General features: G+C 39.1%; 13 protein-coding genes across 13 annotated transcripts; 7 read left to right on the top strand and 6 right to left on the bottom strand.

The window, feature by feature from the left end:
- Positions 1-359: 359 nt before the first annotated feature.
- Positions 360-989, top strand: TOT_020000745 (uncharacterized protein; the record flags this gene model as incomplete). Its single annotated transcript, XM_009692495.1, has 2 exons — positions 360-470; positions 504-989. The coding sequence occupies 2 exons, from the start codon at positions 360-362 to the stop codon at positions 987-989; spliced, it is 597 nt and encodes a 198-aa protein (XP_009690790.1).
- Positions 990-1260: 271 nt separating this feature from the next.
- Positions 1261-2136, top strand: TOT_020000744 (conserved hypothetical protein; the record flags this gene model as incomplete). Its single annotated transcript, XM_009692494.1, has 1 exon — positions 1261-2136. The coding sequence occupies one exon, from the start codon at positions 1261-1263 to the stop codon at positions 2134-2136; it is 876 nt and encodes a 291-aa protein (XP_009690789.1).
- Positions 2137-2433: 297 nt separating this feature from the next.
- On the bottom strand, positions 2434-3309 carry TOT_020000743 (conserved hypothetical protein; the record flags this gene model as incomplete). The annotated part of the gene is made up of 1 exon (XM_009692493.1): positions 2434-3309. The coding sequence occupies one exon, from the start codon at positions 3307-3309 to the stop codon at positions 2434-2436; it is 876 nt and encodes a 291-aa protein (XP_009690788.1).
- Positions 3310-3819: 510 nt separating this feature from the next.
- Positions 3820-4503, bottom strand: TOT_020000742 (hypothetical protein; the record flags this gene model as incomplete). Its single annotated transcript, XM_009692492.1, has 1 exon — positions 3820-4503. One exon carries the CDS (start codon positions 4501-4503, stop codon positions 3820-3822), a length of 684 nt encoding a protein of 227 aa, XP_009690787.1.
- Positions 4504-5658: 1155 nt separating this feature from the next.
- TOT_020000741 (hypothetical protein) lies at positions 5659-5775 on the top strand (the record flags this gene model as incomplete). The annotated part of the gene is made up of 1 exon (XM_009692491.1): positions 5659-5775. One exon carries the CDS (start codon positions 5659-5661, stop codon positions 5773-5775), a length of 117 nt encoding a protein of 38 aa, XP_009690786.1.
- Positions 5776-5856: 81 nt separating this feature from the next.
- Positions 5857-7342, top strand: TOT_020000740 (uncharacterized protein; the record flags this gene model as incomplete). Its single annotated transcript, XM_009692490.1, has 2 exons — positions 5857-7065; positions 7277-7342. The coding sequence occupies 2 exons, from the start codon at positions 5857-5859 to the stop codon at positions 7340-7342; spliced, it is 1275 nt and encodes a 424-aa protein (XP_009690785.1).
- Positions 7343-7422: 80 nt separating this feature from the next.
- On the top strand, positions 7423-7560 carry TOT_020000739 (hypothetical protein; the record flags this gene model as incomplete). The annotated part of the gene is made up of 1 exon (XM_009692489.1): positions 7423-7560. One exon carries the CDS (start codon positions 7423-7425, stop codon positions 7558-7560), a length of 138 nt encoding a protein of 45 aa, XP_009690784.1.
- Positions 7561-7627: 67 nt separating this feature from the next.
- On the bottom strand, positions 7628-10078 carry TOT_020000738 (conserved hypothetical protein; the record flags this gene model as incomplete). Its single annotated transcript, XM_009692488.1, has 2 exons — positions 7628-7819; positions 8027-10078. 2 exons carry the CDS (start codon positions 10076-10078, stop codon positions 7628-7630), a joined length of 2244 nt encoding a protein of 747 aa, XP_009690783.1.
- Positions 10079-10537: 459 nt separating this feature from the next.
- On the bottom strand, positions 10538-10648 carry TOT_020000737 (hypothetical protein; the record flags this gene model as incomplete). Its single annotated transcript, XM_009692487.1, has 1 exon — positions 10538-10648. The coding sequence occupies one exon, from the start codon at positions 10646-10648 to the stop codon at positions 10538-10540; it is 111 nt and encodes a 36-aa protein (XP_009690782.1).
- Positions 10649-10711: 63 nt separating this feature from the next.
- TOT_020000736 (uncharacterized protein) lies at positions 10712-15240 on the top strand (the record flags this gene model as incomplete). The annotated part of the gene is made up of 12 exons (XM_009692486.1): positions 10712-10817; positions 10890-11217; positions 11252-11396; positions 11511-11678; positions 11743-11857; positions 12038-13464; positions 13700-13972; positions 14129-14294; positions 14453-14601; positions 14691-14803; positions 14957-15095; positions 15154-15240. The coding sequence occupies 12 exons, from the start codon at positions 10712-10714 to the stop codon at positions 15238-15240; spliced, it is 3216 nt and encodes a 1071-aa protein (XP_009690781.1).
- A 5-nt stretch (positions 15241-15245) lies between these two features.
- On the bottom strand, positions 15246-15350 carry TOT_020000735 (hypothetical protein; the record flags this gene model as incomplete). The annotated part of the gene is made up of 1 exon (XM_009692485.1): positions 15246-15350. The coding sequence occupies one exon, from the start codon at positions 15348-15350 to the stop codon at positions 15246-15248; it is 105 nt and encodes a 34-aa protein (XP_009690780.1).
- Positions 15351-15407: 57 nt separating this feature from the next.
- On the bottom strand, positions 15408-15668 carry TOT_020000734 (hypothetical protein; the record flags this gene model as incomplete). Its single annotated transcript, XM_009692484.1, has 2 exons — positions 15408-15526; positions 15656-15668. 2 exons carry the CDS (start codon positions 15666-15668, stop codon positions 15408-15410), a joined length of 132 nt encoding a protein of 43 aa, XP_009690779.1.
- A 23-nt stretch (positions 15669-15691) lies between these two features.
- Positions 15692-18371, top strand: TOT_020001085 (ABC transporter; the record flags this gene model as incomplete). The annotated part of the gene is made up of 6 exons (XM_009692483.1): positions 15692-15796; positions 15970-16227; positions 16379-16631; positions 16776-17230; positions 17365-17876; positions 18059-18371. The coding sequence occupies 6 exons, from the start codon at positions 15692-15694 to the stop codon at positions 18369-18371; spliced, it is 1896 nt and encodes a 631-aa protein (XP_009690778.1).
- Positions 18372-18385: the final 14 nt, after the last annotated feature.

Genomic DNA, 18385 nt, shown 5'->3' with positions numbered 1-18385 from the left:
AATTAAAATTAATAAATAATTTAATTATTCAATTAGAGTATTGGATAATGTTTCATTATCAGATTCCCATATAAAAATAATAACGATAATTGATTTAATATATAAAAGTGTTAATTATTACCTAATAAATTTATAATGTGTATTTTACACTTTATAAAAGATGTTGTTGTGATGTGTATCTCTTGTGGGAATTGAATTAATTAGTGATTGTTTATAGTATTCAGGGATTCCATGTTCGTTTGATTTATATTTTAACTTTAATTTAAAGTCTTAATATTCAATCTACTTTCCTTTATTCTCACATAATTATATAGAATCCCTCGAATATGATTTTTGTGTATTGAAAATTTAGTTATATAATGCATTCCTCTGGTTGTGGTTGCAAGGCTGAACACGAATTAGCATCCAGTTTTATTTGCCTTAGAGAGTACCTAAATATATCCTCAATTAGAGTGTTGAATAGTACCTCAGTAAGTTTGTTCAGATTCACCAGGTATTTCTAGGATCCGAACTCCGGAGGCTTGATATTTAAGAAGTATGGAGAGCGCCTAAGCGATTTTCATGTAATAAGTGACGATGTGGAGACTGAATTGTTGTTTACAGTGCCATTCTCGCAACCGTGCGATGTGCATAATCTCCTGGTTGTAAACGAGAGCGACAGTGTTTTAAAGGTTAAAATATACGCAAATAGACCGGAATTTGATTTTAGCGACATTGATACAACCACACCCTCCCTGAAATTGGATTTACCTCCAGATTGGCACGGGTCATTTGTACATTCTCTAGGGTCTAGACAGTTTAGAGGAGTTGATAACCTGGCAATTCACTTTTTATCTAACGAAGGAGAAGTTAAGTTGCGCTACATTGGACTGCGAGGAAGGCCGTTAAACGTGTCAACTGGAGTAGTTGATGTGACTTACGAAGTGACGCCCGCTCCAAATCCCAGTGAAAATTTGGCTGAATTGCGTGGTTTCAGAGTGATAGAATAACAATTAGTAGGATAAAATAGTCGTAATCGCAACACAGTTAACACATATAACTGCTAGCCGCATACAACAATAACAGCAGTAACATCAGAAACAACTACAACAATAATATTAGCAATAGGAATAAAGAACTATATCAGCACACAGAATAATAGGAATAATAAAGGTAACAGCAGTAACAATAACAATATCAGCAATACCATCAACTTTATCAACAACCATAACTATAACAAAATTAACAGCTAGCGCCTGGAAATAGTAGCAAGTAAACACCATGAATGTTGTACATTTGTTTGTTTTTATCACTTCATGTGCCGGATACGCCTTAAACACAGTTTCAGTCTCATTCAACAGTGTGTCGAACAGAATGAAGAGCGGTTACAACCAGCCACAAGGTTCGTTTCATCCACAGAACAACTGCCTGAATCGAAGTAAAAACAAGTTGGAATTTAGTATATTCGCTAAAAATCCATCTTTTGAAAGGAAACAGAGGCAGCAGAGAAAGTCCAAAAGACTTAAGCAAGTATTGCCACTGGAGCACATGAGCATGACGAAGCAGATGGACAACCTGGTGAGAAAAAGCAAGCTGAGACAACAAAGGCTATTCGGTTACAGACTGTCCGAATTGCCAGGAGACGGAGGCGTAATACCTCTTTTAGAAAAGAAGATTGACAAGCCGGCCTGGGTAAGGAAATACTTCTCAGCATACAAGGGCAGGGACGCGGAGTACGTCCGAAGTAGCATGAACGACGATGAGATGGTGAACAAAATATGCGCTGAGCCCTATAAAACAGCTGGAAAGTTTAAAACCGTTGGGCCTCTCGTCGACAACTTCTTCTATGAGGTCGTAGAACGGGTATTTGGCCCGGAGGCCTTCCTTCAGGCCACGTTCAAGAAGACCGTTGCCTCCATAAGGAAGCATCACGAGGAGGCGACCCCCGGCACCCAGAACTACTACGGACTCCAGGTGGAGACGCTGTTTAGTCACCTGGACCCTGAGGACATGGAGAAGCTCCGAAAGGTCGAGATTCTGGTCAAGAGCGGGAAGATTGACCCGAGTCTTTTTTCTTCAAAATATGACCCGATGCTTAGTGGCAACGATGCCGGCGGCAGCACCAAACGCGCAGACTTTGACGTCGACGCCGAATGACCGCAGATTATGTACGTCTATATAATATGCAATACACACTAGTTACCACATTAGTTATTACACAATGCTGGCTACGCTGAAGTACGTTAGAAGGTTCAGCAGTGTCTTTTACGCGAGTACTCTCAGTGCTACGTTACGTGTGAGGCATTCATATCATCTGCCATATAAAAACTAAAAAAAGATTATAAAAAAAACTACTAGACACGCTGGTAGTTAACAATATCAATTATACATTCAGGTACTGATTGGTGTACATTGCTGCTGTTGTAGTTTGGGACCTTCGCCCGACTCAGGGTATTAGGTTGACCCACTCTCAGGTGCGGCGGGAGTAGCACTACTGTCTTCTGCATCTTCTGCAACAGACTGGGCTGGTTCTGGCTGTGTCGGTTTAGCCACTTGTTCTTCCGAAGGCTGTGTTTTTTGCTTATAGCAGTCAGTCGTCAACTCGATCTTAATGTCTCTCGGTAGGTCATAATCTGGTTCCTTATAAGATTTAACTGGTAGCTGTATTTCTTCTGCAGCCGGATGATCCTTTTTGTTCTTAGCATCTTGGTCTGATTCAATAACAGCTGCCTCCAAATTTCCTTTAACAGTTTCATTAGGTGGAGTAGTTTTCACCCATTCACCGTTTGATTTTTTAAAGAACAGCAATTCTTCAGGAAAGTTGATGGCTACCTCATCTGTACCATAGTAGCTGACTCCACCCGGACACATTCCATTTTGTTTAACTTTCCACAATGTGGTTCCGTCAGCTACAATTTTGCTACACCTGGCATGGCCGAAGAAGAAATAGTGGCCTTCATGTTCATTAACCTTCAGCAGCCAGTACCTATCTTTATCGTTAATTTTTTTGCTATTATTAAATGTAAATTGAAGTTTCAGTGAATCAACTATATTGTTGTTCAATAGAAGGAAAACGTATAGAAACAAGGTGGTATAGATATTCATTTTATATAAGGAAGGTAATAGTTCAGTGTTTAATTTATATACAAGGTTACGGTATATACTTATGGATGATACTAGTACTGGATTTTTATAATATTTTTTATGGATTATCACTAAATATTTATTACAAATAATGTATGCAGTCGATAAAGCTGAATTGACGTCTGCCAAGGTTGTTTGGCATGGAGCAACTATGACAGATTCCATTAGGACTGGGGTTAATGTCATACATATAAATTTGTCATTTCACTTATCTGCAATTTTTTATTGTGGAATTCAAAGGAGGACACAGGTCTCCTTATCCGTGTGAGTATAATTTGTAGCAGTTTCAGGTTAGTTGTTATTAATAAGCGACCTTCCGACTATCGGTGATTAGACCCTGCTGTGACCTAATGTGTATCTCTTAAATAGGGTATTTCTATGTCATAGCGTATGCCATATATATTAAATGAGATTAGTTGCTTGAATTCGATTCTCAGGTTATCCTAAGGGGGTTACATTGGTTAAAGCCAGGTTTAAGCTGAGGTGAGTTCCTGCTCATTGGGTGTAATGTAATAATGGCGTACTTTAAGACTAAAGAATGTTGCCCTAAAAATAACATACTACATTTTTTCAACATAACCTTTGTTTCAGGTTAAAGGGGTACCATCTCATTCGAGATTCAAACTACATTAAAATCATTCCAAGTTTTGGAACTGAGTTTGTGTCCATGTGTATATAGTACAATCCGATTTAATGTTACTGTGCAGCAGGTGTTGATTGCTTAGTTCCTCCTCCACCAGATGCAGCCGTACCAGTCGAATTACCAGTACCGGTTGTTCCACCGCTCGTGGGACTGGTTCCAGTCCCTCCACCTCCAGATCCGTCGGAGCCACCATTCTGTGTTGCATCTTTACTAGTCTCTGTCCATTTATTATCAGATCCCTTCTTAAATACTTTTTTAGTGGCTCCGTCGGAACCTATACTAATAGTAACAATGTGTTTTGCAAAATCTGATATCACTTCCTTTGAATAGTCCTCTTTCTTTTCGGCCTTCCAAATTTCAGTAGTTCCTTTTTTAACAGCTTTAATAGAATAATCACCAGTGGGTTTGAATACAAGTTTGTAATTACCTCCTTGGTTAGAATTGTAACCTGTTCCCATTGCCTTATCAATATTAACTTCGGTTGTCTTTACATTTGGGTCTGTAGTTTTGTCGGCATTATCGTTAGTTTTCGGGGATGAATTGGAACTACTAGACCCACAGGAATCGCAACCACCGCAATCTGAATCACAGGAATTACAACCACAGCAACCGCTACAAAGGAATTTTTTTAGCCAATCCCAGGTTGAATCTACTAATAATGGACCGTTGATTTGCAGGTCGTTTCCGTACATTAAACATATAAATATGGAATATATTAATTTATCATAAAGCCTCATTCAAAGGCTGAAAATGGACAAGCCTAACAAGCTAAATTTCGCCGTGTATATTTTAGCTTGTTCATGACTTAACTAAGTTATTAGGGGTTTAAATGACAACAGTTTAACCAGCAATTAGGTTGGACATATAAGTCAAGGCTCTTGTTGTCAAATACCTGAGTTTGTCATATTAACTGGGTGGGTATGGTACGTAGTTCGGTCAATTGTCTATGTTTGAAAAGACCTCAGGGCACAAGTAAAACGAATTTACCAACGATGGGGTTGACTATCACGCTATTTGAATCATTTTTTCCAATCAAAAGAATAAATACTATCTCAAATTTACGTGTAAATATGTTTTATGGGACATAGCAAATACTTGTACCATCCTGCCACCGTGAAGCTTAATTATTTAAAATCTCTATAGCAAATATACACATAAACTATCTACTACTGATCCTAAATAATATTCAAATTCATAATATGAAGTAAACAAAAGTTACCAAAAACTGCCCTTAGATCTTATTATTCTTTAACTGGAAATGAACTCTAAATTTGTTTGAGCTAATATAGCTTATCTTCTTGATAGGTAACCAATAGAAATATCTATAAAAGTTCAACATTGACATAAGAAAATTATAACAAAAGATAAACGATTTTAAGGGACACATGTTACTATACACAACAACTTATTAAATATATTAAAGATCTATGGCATAATTATCATTTTGAGGACAGTCTAAGAATCCATATAGTTAATTTAAAAGGTTTTTTGAATATAAATACTACTCCAATACTTGGCAATCTATTTATTATATTGGACTATTAATGGAACCTTCCAAATTTACCAGTTCCTCAAGTAGTTTACACATTTATCTATAAATTAATTTAATATAACAATTAAATGATCTATTCAAAATTTTTATAAAGTAAATTATATATATATAAAAATAACTTTTATTGTTTAATGATTCTGGCCAATGGTAACCAATTATAGAAAAGCACACTTTTATGTACTTTTTAATTCAAAATTTATGCTACATTACACATTAGTAACTCGACTTTATTTCTAATGAGATTTACTAGTTAGCAACCATAAACGCAAAAATCGATTGTCTATTAATGGACAAATAATGATTCATATATAGTCACTGTGTGACCATAATGATTCAAATTATGGACGAATGGCAACAGAACATGTTGTATGTCGATTTTGATTTATACCAGAGGGTGTTTACTTGTTACTCGATGAAAAAGAACATATTGATGCCCCATGGAAACGAGATTCCATGATACCGAACCTTCAGATATCACCCGTCAATTATGATTCTTATGTTTAATATTTGTTAGTTTCAGGGGTCACAATATTTGTTGATGGGCCTCTGTCGGTGGCAAATATGGTTGTACATTTATTTGTTGAGCCGCGGCGGAAATAACGCCGCCAAATGCATTGGCACAGACACAAAAATCGCAAACACTCAATCTCACCACAATAGCGACGTTTTACCACTAACTGGTCAGTCTTTACCAAACGACTTTGAATACCAACTGCTCGAACTGGACGTCAAGGTCAAGCACACTGATCAATATGTAACTTATAAAAAGAACCCTAGGACTGAGCGGGAGAAGTACACTTCCAAACCTGGGTATTTGTTCTGCAGAATCGTCAAAGGTGATCAACTCATTGCCCAGGTGGAAAATGAGCGATATTTTGACAGAGTAATTCTGTACAAGGACCAATCGGGCAATCGGAACATGAGATGCCTCTTCCCGGGCGACACCGATAATGAAGATCCTGATGAGCCTTTACCCTCTATTGAAAGTGACTCTTCTGATAATCAAATGGCCTTGGTCGACATCAGTAACCAATTTAGCACCGACCAAGTTCAGTACATATACAACCACTCGAACCAATCCTACACCTTCACTGCCAAGCACGGTTATGTCATATCCAGGGTTACCAAAGGTGACAGGTTGCTCTGGGACTCTAGGGACTACTGCAACGTGTGCGCCATTAGCGTTTACGTGGGCTTGAATGAAGCGGGCGAAAAGGTCTTTAGAGTTTACTTCCCAGGCCAGCCGCCCAAGTTTTCGCCTCAAGTTCCAGATTTAAAGCTCAAGCCTAACGAAATAGTGCTAGATGTGCTCGAATTTTTAACCCGAAAGTTCGATCCTGACAAATCTCCCCAACGGACCAAGTACAACGTACGAAGGCTGTTCAACGACCTCGACTACGAGATTATGCCTAACATTCGGTGTGTTAGGGTCACCTGCGGTAACCTCAGGGTCTGGGACAAAGGTGAGCGTGGAATAATTTACCCTAAGTCCGTTACCTACACTACTGACTTAAACCAGGTTGTCGTACGTAATGCGAAGAAGGGGGTCATTTACCAGATCATCAAAGGCAGGATGTACTACGTTTCGACTTCGGAATACTCAGATTTTGATAAGCCTGACCGTTTTGCCGATTATTATCCCTACGACGAGACCGATCAGTGGCACAATTACCGATTGTTAGACCCTGAAGAAAAGCACATTACAAAAGAGGATCAGTGTCCTGAAAACGTGTTAAATCACAGCTTGGTAATTTACTGTTGTTAGATCAGCTATTCCGGTTAACACACACTTACCCGCTGATCTGAAATCGCAGACATCACATTCACCTGAGGGGTGAATCCAAATGTTATGGCCCTGGAGGCCCTGTACACTACTATCACGCCCACTTAGCGCGTGTTACAATCTTGAAAACACTGAGATGTAATGTACCATAATCGCACTTTACATATTAGTTGAGACATTATGTTTTCCAATGCTCGCATTTAAACTGGGGGCCGTTATGGCCCCCGACTCGTACCCTTAATTACCACCTATTGTACTATATTTTATACACAATTATGCTACTATCTTCGATTTCTTTTAATTTTGGCCGAATGTGTGAGAATGACAGGTTTAGCTGTGGAATCTCGCATCGGGGTCAACACGTACCCTTGCTTCTCACCAGTCAGCCATTACCTCCATTTTACTCACCAATATGCACTACGCATTAACATTATTTATACGGCAACAAATGGCCTGTAAAATATGCATATTCTCACAATATCAGTAGGTGTGTGCAGGCATTTGCGTCCCTGTATTTTGTAACACATTATTGTACATTTGGGCAGATGACTCTCGCCTTGTAGACCGTGTCCTCTCTACCGGCAGCCCTGCCCACTTTAACGGTGCCTTTTCCCTCAGGCTTGCAGCGGCTGAACCGCAGAACCTCGGCGCTGTCGGCGCTCGAGTCCTCGAAGCTCGCATCTTCAGGCTCACTGCCTTCCTCCTCCTCATCCTCCTCCTTTGAACGGCGGTGGTGGCTGCAGTGGCCATGGTGGTGGTGGCGATGTTTGTGGTCCTGGTCGCCGCTGTGGCTGTGGTTGTGGCCGTGGCGGCATTTCTTCTTCGTGCCTCCTTCCCTTTTACCGTCGCCACACCTGCCGTTATATATTTTATAGTAGTAGAAGTGTTTGCACTGCTTCTCCTCCTTGCTGTTCTCTCTTGCCACCTCCCCAGTCGTTCCGTCACCATCGTCACTTATCTCCCCTCCGTTTACTTCCCTGTCGACTGCGAATCTACTACCGGTGTTCCTGGGTCCTCCAGTTGGGCTACTCGGGTAATTCGTGCTATTATTTAATGTGTAATTGGCGTTATTGCCGTTAGTTGTCGCTCGCGTGTTTGTTGGCGTAGTGACCAGTCCTCCCTTTAAGTAGGGCACTGCCAGCGGTGTGCTTCCTGTGTTCGGTTCATTGCCCTCAAACAACTTATCTAGCAACTCATCGTTGCTGTTCGTTAACTGTGGCAGCGGACCCATCGAGTCGCAGTAGTATTCGTCGTTTTCGTACTCCATCAGGTCATCTATGGTCTCGAACTCGTAGTATTGCGACTCTTCCTTGTTAGATGTGTTGGTATTGTTGTCGGCACTGTTAGCTCCGTAACCTGAGGTGGCACAAACACTCATTCCACTACCAACTTCATTAACTTTACCAACTTTTCTCCTCGGGTCCTCAAAAGCACTGGTGCCCATCTTCTTACTTCCTCCCACAGCGCCGAAACTCGTGGTATCCATCGTTCGACTGCCCATCTGACTCATGCTCCTGGCACCAGTGGTAGCGACGCCCATTCTACTGCTGCTGCGACCAGGGCCAGCGGTAGTGCCGATGTTGACATTGCTGATTATGTCGTCATCAAATTCGCGGGTATTGGTGGTAGTGCCGACATTGGCACTAAAACAGCCACGAAACAGGCCGCCGCTTGCACCTCCAGCAGTGCTAAAGCCCATGCAATTACCACTCGCACCGCCCGCACTGCTCAGGCCCATACAGCTGGCACGTACAACTGCACTGTCATCGTCCTCGGTGCCAATGCTGCTGATTAAGGCAGGGTCGTCTTCTCCGTAATAGCTGTTACTGTAACACGTGCTCGCCGAGTTACTGTGGTTAATTTTACCGAAATCGTAACTTGGAGCATTCGTTCTTCCGCAGAAGCCGTAGTTGGCCCTTGGACCAACTGCGTAGGGAACACTCAGTCCACTCATGGTCTCCCTGCTCATCATAGGTTTCTTGTGCTTGTTCGCATTGAACCTCGCAAAACCAGAGCAGAACGCACCATTTTGGGGTGCGTTAGAGTTCAATTTCATGGTCCCTCTCACATACATCATACTTCCGTCGTTGTTACATGTGCCCACCATGTTGGTACGATACAGGTTAGAGGGGCCCTGGCTAGTGTAGCAGTTCTGGACACTGTCACTGACATTGTTGTTTAACATACTTCGCGAAGAGCGTTGACTTTGGCTGAACACCTTACTACTGCTGGTGACATAGTTTCTAATACCACTCATGCCGTTGACTTGGCCGTTATTTCCAGTATTGTGTGTATTGTGGCTCATAGTTGTATCAACTCTCGTGGGAACACTGTGGTTGCTAGTAACCTTGCTCGACCAGGGACTGGTCATCATTCTGCTCTGGACTCCGTCATTTCCGTTTACCATGTTGAAGTCTGGAGACGTGTTAGCTCTTGACTTACTGAAATGGATCTTGTAGTAGTCTGACAACTTTAACTTGTTAGCCTTACTCAGCTTATTCTTTATAATTTCTTGCTGGTTTTTCACGTTCATCTTCAGTTGAAACTGCTGCAAGTAGTTATCGTCGATCTCCCAGGCAGATCCGTTCCTTTTATCGGTCCGCTCCGGCTCCCCGAAGCTCTCCAGCATCCCTCTTATTTCGTCTAACTTATCGTTGCAGTACACCAGCTTCTCCTTCTCAATCTGCTTCCTCATCAGCTCATTAGCCAACACATTGCAGTGAGTGCTATTTTTACAGCAGCTGAAGTTACTCATAGCTTCATTGCTGCAGAAATTATATGATTTCGCCCCAAATTGAGCGTCGTTGTAGTCCACATTTTCCTGGGCAGTAAAATTAGTGTATATGGAATCCACCAACTCCCCAATTTCCTCACACAATTCATTCGCCTCTTGTGTTAACACATCATTGTTATCATTACTGGTGCTTAAATGGTCAGGTGTGTGATCAGTTCCGATATTTTCACTTGATTGTAACATTTCACCAATTATATCACCGAAACAATTTTATTTATTAAGTTTAGTGTTTCTATTATTCGATAATTTATATAAACATATTTTACACATAAAAGATGAGATAAACACAAATTCTGGTCCTCTGCGTGTATTAAAGGTACCCACTATTATAGACATGGAAGTCAAGATAACGAAAGGTGCATATTAACTCAATATTAACTTCTATTTTAAAATATTAATTTCTGTTCATTCGGCAATATTATTGTTAAATTAACTGACATTTTTGTGTAAATTTAATTTAATCATAACTAACATTGAAACACCTGACACATTTGAATATTAACCCTTTCTATCGATTTAATATATTTTTAATTACATAAAAATTAATGAACGTTTGATTTATTTCAGTTAAAAATGAAAAATTGAGAAGATGTTCCTTTTTAGCAAAAAAGCTAATAATGGCTAAAATCGCTGATAATGAAATTACACGATATTCATTTTTAAATCATTATTCCTATATTGATATAGAAGATACCCAGGAATCTCCTTTTTTAGCATCTTTATAGTGTATATATTTCTTGTTCCCTCGACCATACTAATTTCAGATAAAATTAATTTATATGTACATTAATCGGTGTATTCGTAATTATTTTAAAAATGGTTAAGTCTTATTTACGGTATTTACATGAAACTACATTCGGTACCGTTAATTCTCCTCTCTGCAAATCTATAGAATCCTTATCTCCAGAACTCGTCTTTTCAGGTTTATTTCTTTAGTTATTTAACTATATAATTTGTATCCACATTTAATTCGCTTAAATAATATTATTTTAAGGTACCGATGACTCCGTGAGCCTTTGGAACTGTAAATTAAATGAAATAAAAATCAAATTTGACTTTAAAAAGGACGAATATAATCCTTCATCGCTTGTTGTTTGTTTTATATTAACAAATAATTCAAAAAGTAATAAAGTAAAGGAGTCGGACTACAAGTATTTGTTTGTTGGATACAAAGATGGGATAATAAGAAGATTCCTATATACGAATGAGCTTTTAGCAGAAATAAATAATAGTAACGGTTTAAATAACAGTGGAGTGTTGATAGTAAACGAAGATAATGTGCTTATAGGACATAAATCGGCGATTACGTGCCTATCACTGAGGTAATGTAGTTACACATTCATGAATATGGTTTAGCGTAAACGAAGAGCTGCTGATCAGCGGAAGTAACGACGGGAATATATTGGTTTGGAGCGTGTTTGACGGCGAATTACTGTATAAATTGAAGGGACACAAGAATATTATACTGTCGACAGTTTATTACTTTAATGATAAGCTAATAGTCAGTGAAAAAAATAAAAATCAAAAAGGGCCAGGACATATTAGTAAGAAAAGTAGGCCTGGTTCGTTTGGTAATGAGATCAAAGAGGAAAACCAGCTGGAAAACAAGGACGAGTTGGGATACATATTTAGTATGTCGAAGGATAATATGATTAAAATATGGGATATAATCAATGAAACGTGCATAAATACAATAATAGAGCCTTTGTTGCAGTTCAACCACTTCATTATAAGCTCGGTAAGTAGAATATTTAAGGGATTTACAAAGTATAGATGTATAGAGGTATCTATTAGTATGACTAGGAGTAGTATAGATATTACTAAAGTTGTATCTGATATTGGTTTAGGATAAGTTATACGTAAACTATAAGAACAATAATGTCATACACTGTTATAAAATCAAGGACCTGAACGAAGTGGGATTGCTGTATAAAATTGAAAATCAACACAACTACCTGAAGAGTAAATACCTACAGCACGTTACATATTACCCAGATGTCACGGGGATAGGTGGCGTCGACAAAGCCGTTAACTATAGCATGGATTTGGATGTAAACGGTGGAAGAAGTGAAGTACTTGGCGATAAAACGACAGGGGGATTATCAGATGACATGGCGAGGGAACCTGGAGACTATGCCAGAGGTAGTTCCACCCTCGACGATGGTAGGATAGATCTGCTGTTTGTAGCGTACAACAAGCACATATACACGTACAAGTTGTTGAATGACTCGGAAGTTGAAGTGCGAAGGAATAAAAGACTTAGAAGAGTCAATGAAAAGTTAAAGGTAAAAATAAATAAGCTTAAAAAGGTGTTGAAGATGACGAACAGGAAGATAGATAAGGGTAATATGCCGAGTAACCTAAGGTCGCAATACAAGTATTTGAAATCACTGCTGACGAATGAAGTCAACGAGGGTGAGGTTGGAGCACCAAGTACTACAGCTAATAACACCGATGCCGCCAATAAAGAAGGCGATGAGATGGATGTTGATGAAGAAGAAAAATACGCACACGGAGACTACTATAAGTTATTACACATATATAATATAGGAGACGACTTGAATATTAGTGCTACTGGTAGTACTAGTACAGCTGATATAGATGAGGATGTGAATGTTGACAGTAGTGGCCATTACAACGATAAAGATGTAGAGGATGATTATGAAAATGCCATAAATAGTATTCAAATTTATAATTATTACACAGTGATTAACTATAACAATAATATAACAAACGTATATAAGCTTAACCGTAAAGCATTATCAAATGCGATGAGGAATAAAAAGTTGAATAGTAAAAAGGGTGAGGAAGAAGTGGTTGATAAAGTGGATGCTGAAAACGCCAATGAAGATGTTTCTGATGCAAATGCCGATGTTAATGTTAATGCTAGTACTAATTCTAATATTAATGATAATGCTAATGGTAATGCTAGTACTAATTCTAATATTAATGATAATGTTAATGGTAATGCTGATGCTGGTAAGGTGGAGAGTGCTGAGGATCGGAGCGTGTTGTTTGAAAAGCTGTATAGGCTGAATAAGTACCACAACAGTAGTGTTAAGCTGATGAAACTGTCACCGGACAACAGGAAACTGTTGACACTCTCGAGAACTAAGATGATGATATTCAACACACAGAATAACAACGTGGCTAACTACACGAGTAACCACTTCTACTACACTAAAATTGACAACTTAGAAGAAGGCGAGGCCGTGACGCCAGTAGAAAGAGACAAGGAGTACGTGCATAACGTGACGAAGGTGGTGTTTGTGAACAATAACAACATACTGTTGGTGTTGAAGAGCAATAGACTGTTGCTGTATAACATTAACACCCACGGGTTTTATCTAGTGACGTCACTGAATAATATAGTAAACGAGCACCTGGGAACGGAGGAGTACCCCGGCGATGGCCTCAAAAATGAGATAATCAACGTGTATTATAGGAGTGAAAACCAGGAGGAGGCGCTGTTGATAGTGTTTAAGTACAATTGGGTTAAAAGGATTAGCCTGAGCACAGGGAGTCTTGTGGCTGAGTTGAACACGAATCAGCAAATAACACACTCACAGGTAAGTATGGATGTCGCAAGAATATTAAGTTAATTTAGTGATAATAGTAGTCGGTTAAGTTACTGTAGTAGTTTACATTGATAAAAGTAGTCGGTTAAGTTACTGTAGTAGTTAGATACTAATACTGGTGTTAGTTATGATAGTTATGGGTATTGGATATGGTAGTTACGGGTATTGGTTTTGTGGTATACGGTATGCTGTTGAGAATGTATACTGGATAATGACACGAATGTAGGCCGATGAAAAGTATGTGTACCTGGGACTGCTGAACAATAACATAATAATCGCATTTTACAACAGCTTGAAGATATACTCGACGCTGTTTGGTCACAGCCTGCCCTTGACGTCACTGGCAGTATCGTCAGATTTGATACTGCTAGCGTCAGCGTCGCTGGATAAGACGATTAAAATATGGGATGTTAAGTTCGGAAACATACTGAAGAGCCTACTGCAGCACTCAAAAACAGTCGCACAGGTAGTTGATAAGCATAAAATTAAGATTAATGCTGTTTCTAATAATAGGTAGTACTATCTACCGCCTGGTGGGCACTAGTACTACCAGTATATAGATGTGGAGTAGGCAGTTAAAGCAGTTATTATAGTGGAGTAGGCAGTTAAAGCAGTTACTCTAATTGCATGGTAAAAGGCTAATTGTTATGTGCAGATTCAATTCTTGAACAATACTCACTACCTGATAAGTATTAGCCACGATAACAAGGTGAAGCTGTACGACTGTGACGAGCATGTGCTGATAACAGAGATAAGTAACTTCAACTACCCACTAACGCTAATAGAAATGAGCACATATAACCAGTTTTTCTATATAACAGGTGTGTTATGAATAATATTAGCAGTATATAGTTACCTAGTTAAAAGCACATGTATACATGATGGCGCACACATATGTTTATACGCTTAAGGATAAATAAGCACATACGTACATATACAATAAATTCACCCAGACAATGGTAATACACGCGCTTTGTAGGAAACAACTGCTACTGTGTGTCGAAGTATAAAATCAGCAATGACCTCATATTCGTCGAGGAGGAACACGAGAAGCTCCAGGATCAACAGTTGTCAAAGGAACTGAACTTAAACAGTAAAGTATTGAGCACACTGGAGCAACTAATTGAGGTTGGTGGCCTGTAACTAGTAAATAAAGAAGCTGTCGGCAATTAGGCGGCAGTGACTAGTGGCATTAAGGCGTATTGATCGGATGAAAGATAAATTGCATTCAGACTCTGGAGCTGGACGATGAGAACATTAACGAAAAGCTGAAGAACATCAACAATATACTGAGGAACGTTAATTATAACCTGGTTTACAACATGCTGCTGTCATTGCCATTCATAAACATTGAGCAGGTAAACTAGCATTAATAATAAGAGCTTGTAGCTGCTGCAAAGCATAATTGACATTTTTGATATATACCTTAAAGGTAAGTGCGAGAAATCGAACGAATATGTACAGACGGGACTGGAGGAAATAGGAGGAACGTGGTCAACCTGGAGTATTTGATATACGTGTCACTGATGATCAGTGAAGTATACCTGAAACAGTTCGTAAACAACAAGACGAACATACACAAACTGAAGAAGCAGATACCGCAGATACTCTCAAACTACCTGGTAGGCGAATAAGATAGACGAGAGAGAACAAAAAGGAAAAAATGTAACATTTGTGTAGGAAATGATACAGTTCAACAAATCGGGACTGGAACACATAAAAAACGTTATGATTAGCAATAACAACAGCCTAAAGAGACTAATTTAATATGTTTAATTGTACGTGATAGAGTAGAGGAATTCGAGATATACTTGGCAAAAACTCTCGGAGTGGTCGGGGTTAGCCTGACTTTTTTTCAGGAAACAACGTAGTTGCATCCATTTAAAAATTAATTTAAAGTAATCTATTGAAGTAAAATATTTTAATTTGTTGTTTTAGTCTTCGCTCAAATGGTGACGTCTAAGACTATCCCTGAGTACAAAAAAGTACACCAGTCGAATAATGTAAAGCACCAAGTTTCCAATTGCTCTTACTTTAATGTAGTGTTTCTTCACTAAGTAATTTAAGTGATTGTAATTACATCAAGCTGAAACTAGCATTTTTAACCTTAACGGCGAGATCGTCATTGTTAGATTAATATTAAGTAAAATTTTTATCCTTCATTCATTTTTCAAAGGAATACCGTACCATAACATTTTGTTTTTAAGTTTTTATAAGAATGGGACAGTGCGTTATGGGATACAGCAGAAACCGCTCTGCTTCTAACCACAGTCTCACGATTGAGGAGATTCGTGAAAAGCCAACCAAAAAGGAAATTTATTCAGTAAGTTGATATAAAGTAGGAATAAATATTTGTAATATATACAGTAAAAAATTATCTGTACATAACTTTAATTGGCCCAGATTCCAATACCACTATTTACTTGAGATTAAAATCATATATCTCAGTATGTAGTTGATTAATAGTTGATTTCACCAAATAATATGTATTTTTAGTTGTTGATGCCCCTTTTTTGGCCTTCAAAGTGTACCAGTAGACCGTATATATTTTTAAGAGTTTTGATCATTGTATCACTTTTCTCCCTTCTGATCGGAAAGGCCCTGGCAATATTTGCACCAATGCTTATCGGTTGGTGTATAACTGAGCTTGGAGCCCAAAACATGAAAAAATCACTCCTCTATTTGACAGGATATGTACTACTGATATTCGCATCAGTTTGTTTCGATGAGCTGAGAAACTTTACTTATCGATATGTAAGTGGAGAGAATATATAAGAACTATTCAAATTAGGATATTTATTTCTAATAAGTTAAGAATAGCTATGGTAACTTAGATTGGTACAGTTACCTATAAGAAATTGACTGTACCAAATAATAATGTAATCAGTGGATAACGTTAATTCAGGTACAATATATTGGAATAAATGACTTGTCACTCCGTTTATTCGAACACGTCCATCACATGAACTATCATTGGTTCACAAGTGCGAAGACCGGCCAGACAATAAGAGCAATCTACCGTGGCTGTGAAAGTATGCGTGAACTCTCACAATTCGCTGTTATAACACTGGTTCCAACCATTTTGGAGTCAATAGTGGTGATTATCGTATTCTTTACTGTATACAAAAACTACTTGCTGGGTATTATACTCTTAGTAGGTGAGTGTTCATAAAATGAGTGTTACTGTTATCTTAAGTATCGTAGCTTTACAGTTAATAAGAATTGGCTTATGAAAAATATTACAATGTTTAACCGCGGCGATGGTAAAGTCATGGAATCGACAAAAAATAACGCTTATATAGGACTGATTGTATACTTTGTGTTCACAGTGCTCGTTACGAACTGGAGGCTGAAGACCAGAGAAGATCAGGCGCAGAAGGATAACGAAATGCACTCAGTTGCAAACGACTCAGTGAATAACTTCGAGGCAGTGAAGCTGTTCGGAAACGAAGACTTTGAGCTGAAGAAGTACGGAAAGGCAGTGTACCTGTATGAGCTGTTTAACCTGAGAGTGCTCAACAGCCTGTCAATAATCAACGTAGGGCAGGAGTTGATAAGACAAGTGACAACCTTCCTGTGTTTCGTAGTGGGAATTCTGCAGATCTTAAAGGGCAACGCGAGTCTCGGAACGTTTATGGTCATACAGACGTATCTGTTCAGAATTTTCAGACCACTACACATTCTAGGAACAATCTACGGCTCAATAGTTAAGTCCATGGTAGGACTCTACGACGCAGCATCTCTGCTCAAGATGAAGGTAAGAAAGTGAATTAGGTAGAAGCAGTTAGAGTAGTTATTGTAATCTAGTGACTACGGCCGCTAGTTACCCATCTTAAACGATTGTTATGCATCCAGTACATAACAAATCAATGTTTCTAATCAATTGTTCAGAGTACTGTCGTTGACCACGAAGAGGCAACGGAAGTTAATCTAACTGAAGTCAATGACCCGCTCATAGAGTTCAACAACGTGTCGTTCTCATATAGTACCACAGGATGCCCAATGGACTCACTCGTGCTGAAGAACATTAACTTTAAACTTGAAGCGAATAAGTCAATAGCAATCGTGGGTCCCACAGGAACAGGAAAAACGACAATATTCAGACTGCTGTCAAGACTGTATGACCCACTTATGGGACAAATCTTGATCAACGGAAAGAATATAAAGGAGTATAAGCAGAAGAGCCTGAGGAGCATAATGGGAGTAGTCTCACAGGACACAATACTGTTCCACGACTCAATAAGAAACAACGTCAAGTACGCAAAGTTAAACGCAACAGACGAGGAGATCTGGGAAGCACTGAAAAAGGCAGAGCTGTACGACAGAGTCATGGAGTACCCAGACAAGCTGGACACATTGGTGGGAGAACGAGGAATTAAGTTATCGGGAGGAGAGAAACAGAGGTAAGTATATAGCAGACGCTTTTAGATATTTATGGTATGCCGATACCGGTGCTATGAGTGGCATAGATAGTTATGGCAAAAAGGTTACCAAAGTCATTATGGTTGCCAATGTTATTGATTCAGGCAAAGCTAGTTATTTAGGCACAGAAATACTAGAAACTCGCAACATAAATAACATTTAGGATGAGCATTGCAAGATGTTTCCTGAAAAACCCACCAGTTATCGTATTGGACGAAGCCACGAGCGCACTGGATTCGAAAACGGAATCACAAATACAAAAAACAATAGCAGCACTGGTCAACAAGAAGACCACGCTGACCATAGCCCACAGACTATCGACAATCGTCAACTCAGATTTAATCCTAGTCCTGTTCAAGGGCGAAATCATCGAACTGGGAAAACACGAGGACCTGCTGAAGATGAAGGGATTCTACAAGTCGTTATGGGATATCCAGCTGAAGAAGCAGCTGGACGTACTTCACCAGGATTTCTAGGTTAATCTCTTGAA

This window comes from Theileria orientalis, chromosome 2 (genome assembly GCF_000740895.1).
Source record: "Theileria orientalis strain Shintoku DNA, chromosome 2, complete genome".
Classification (NCBI taxonomy): Eukaryota; Apicomplexa; class Aconoidasida; order Piroplasmida; family Theileriidae; genus Theileria; species Theileria orientalis.
This window is presented reverse-complemented; position numbering and strand designations above follow the sequence as displayed.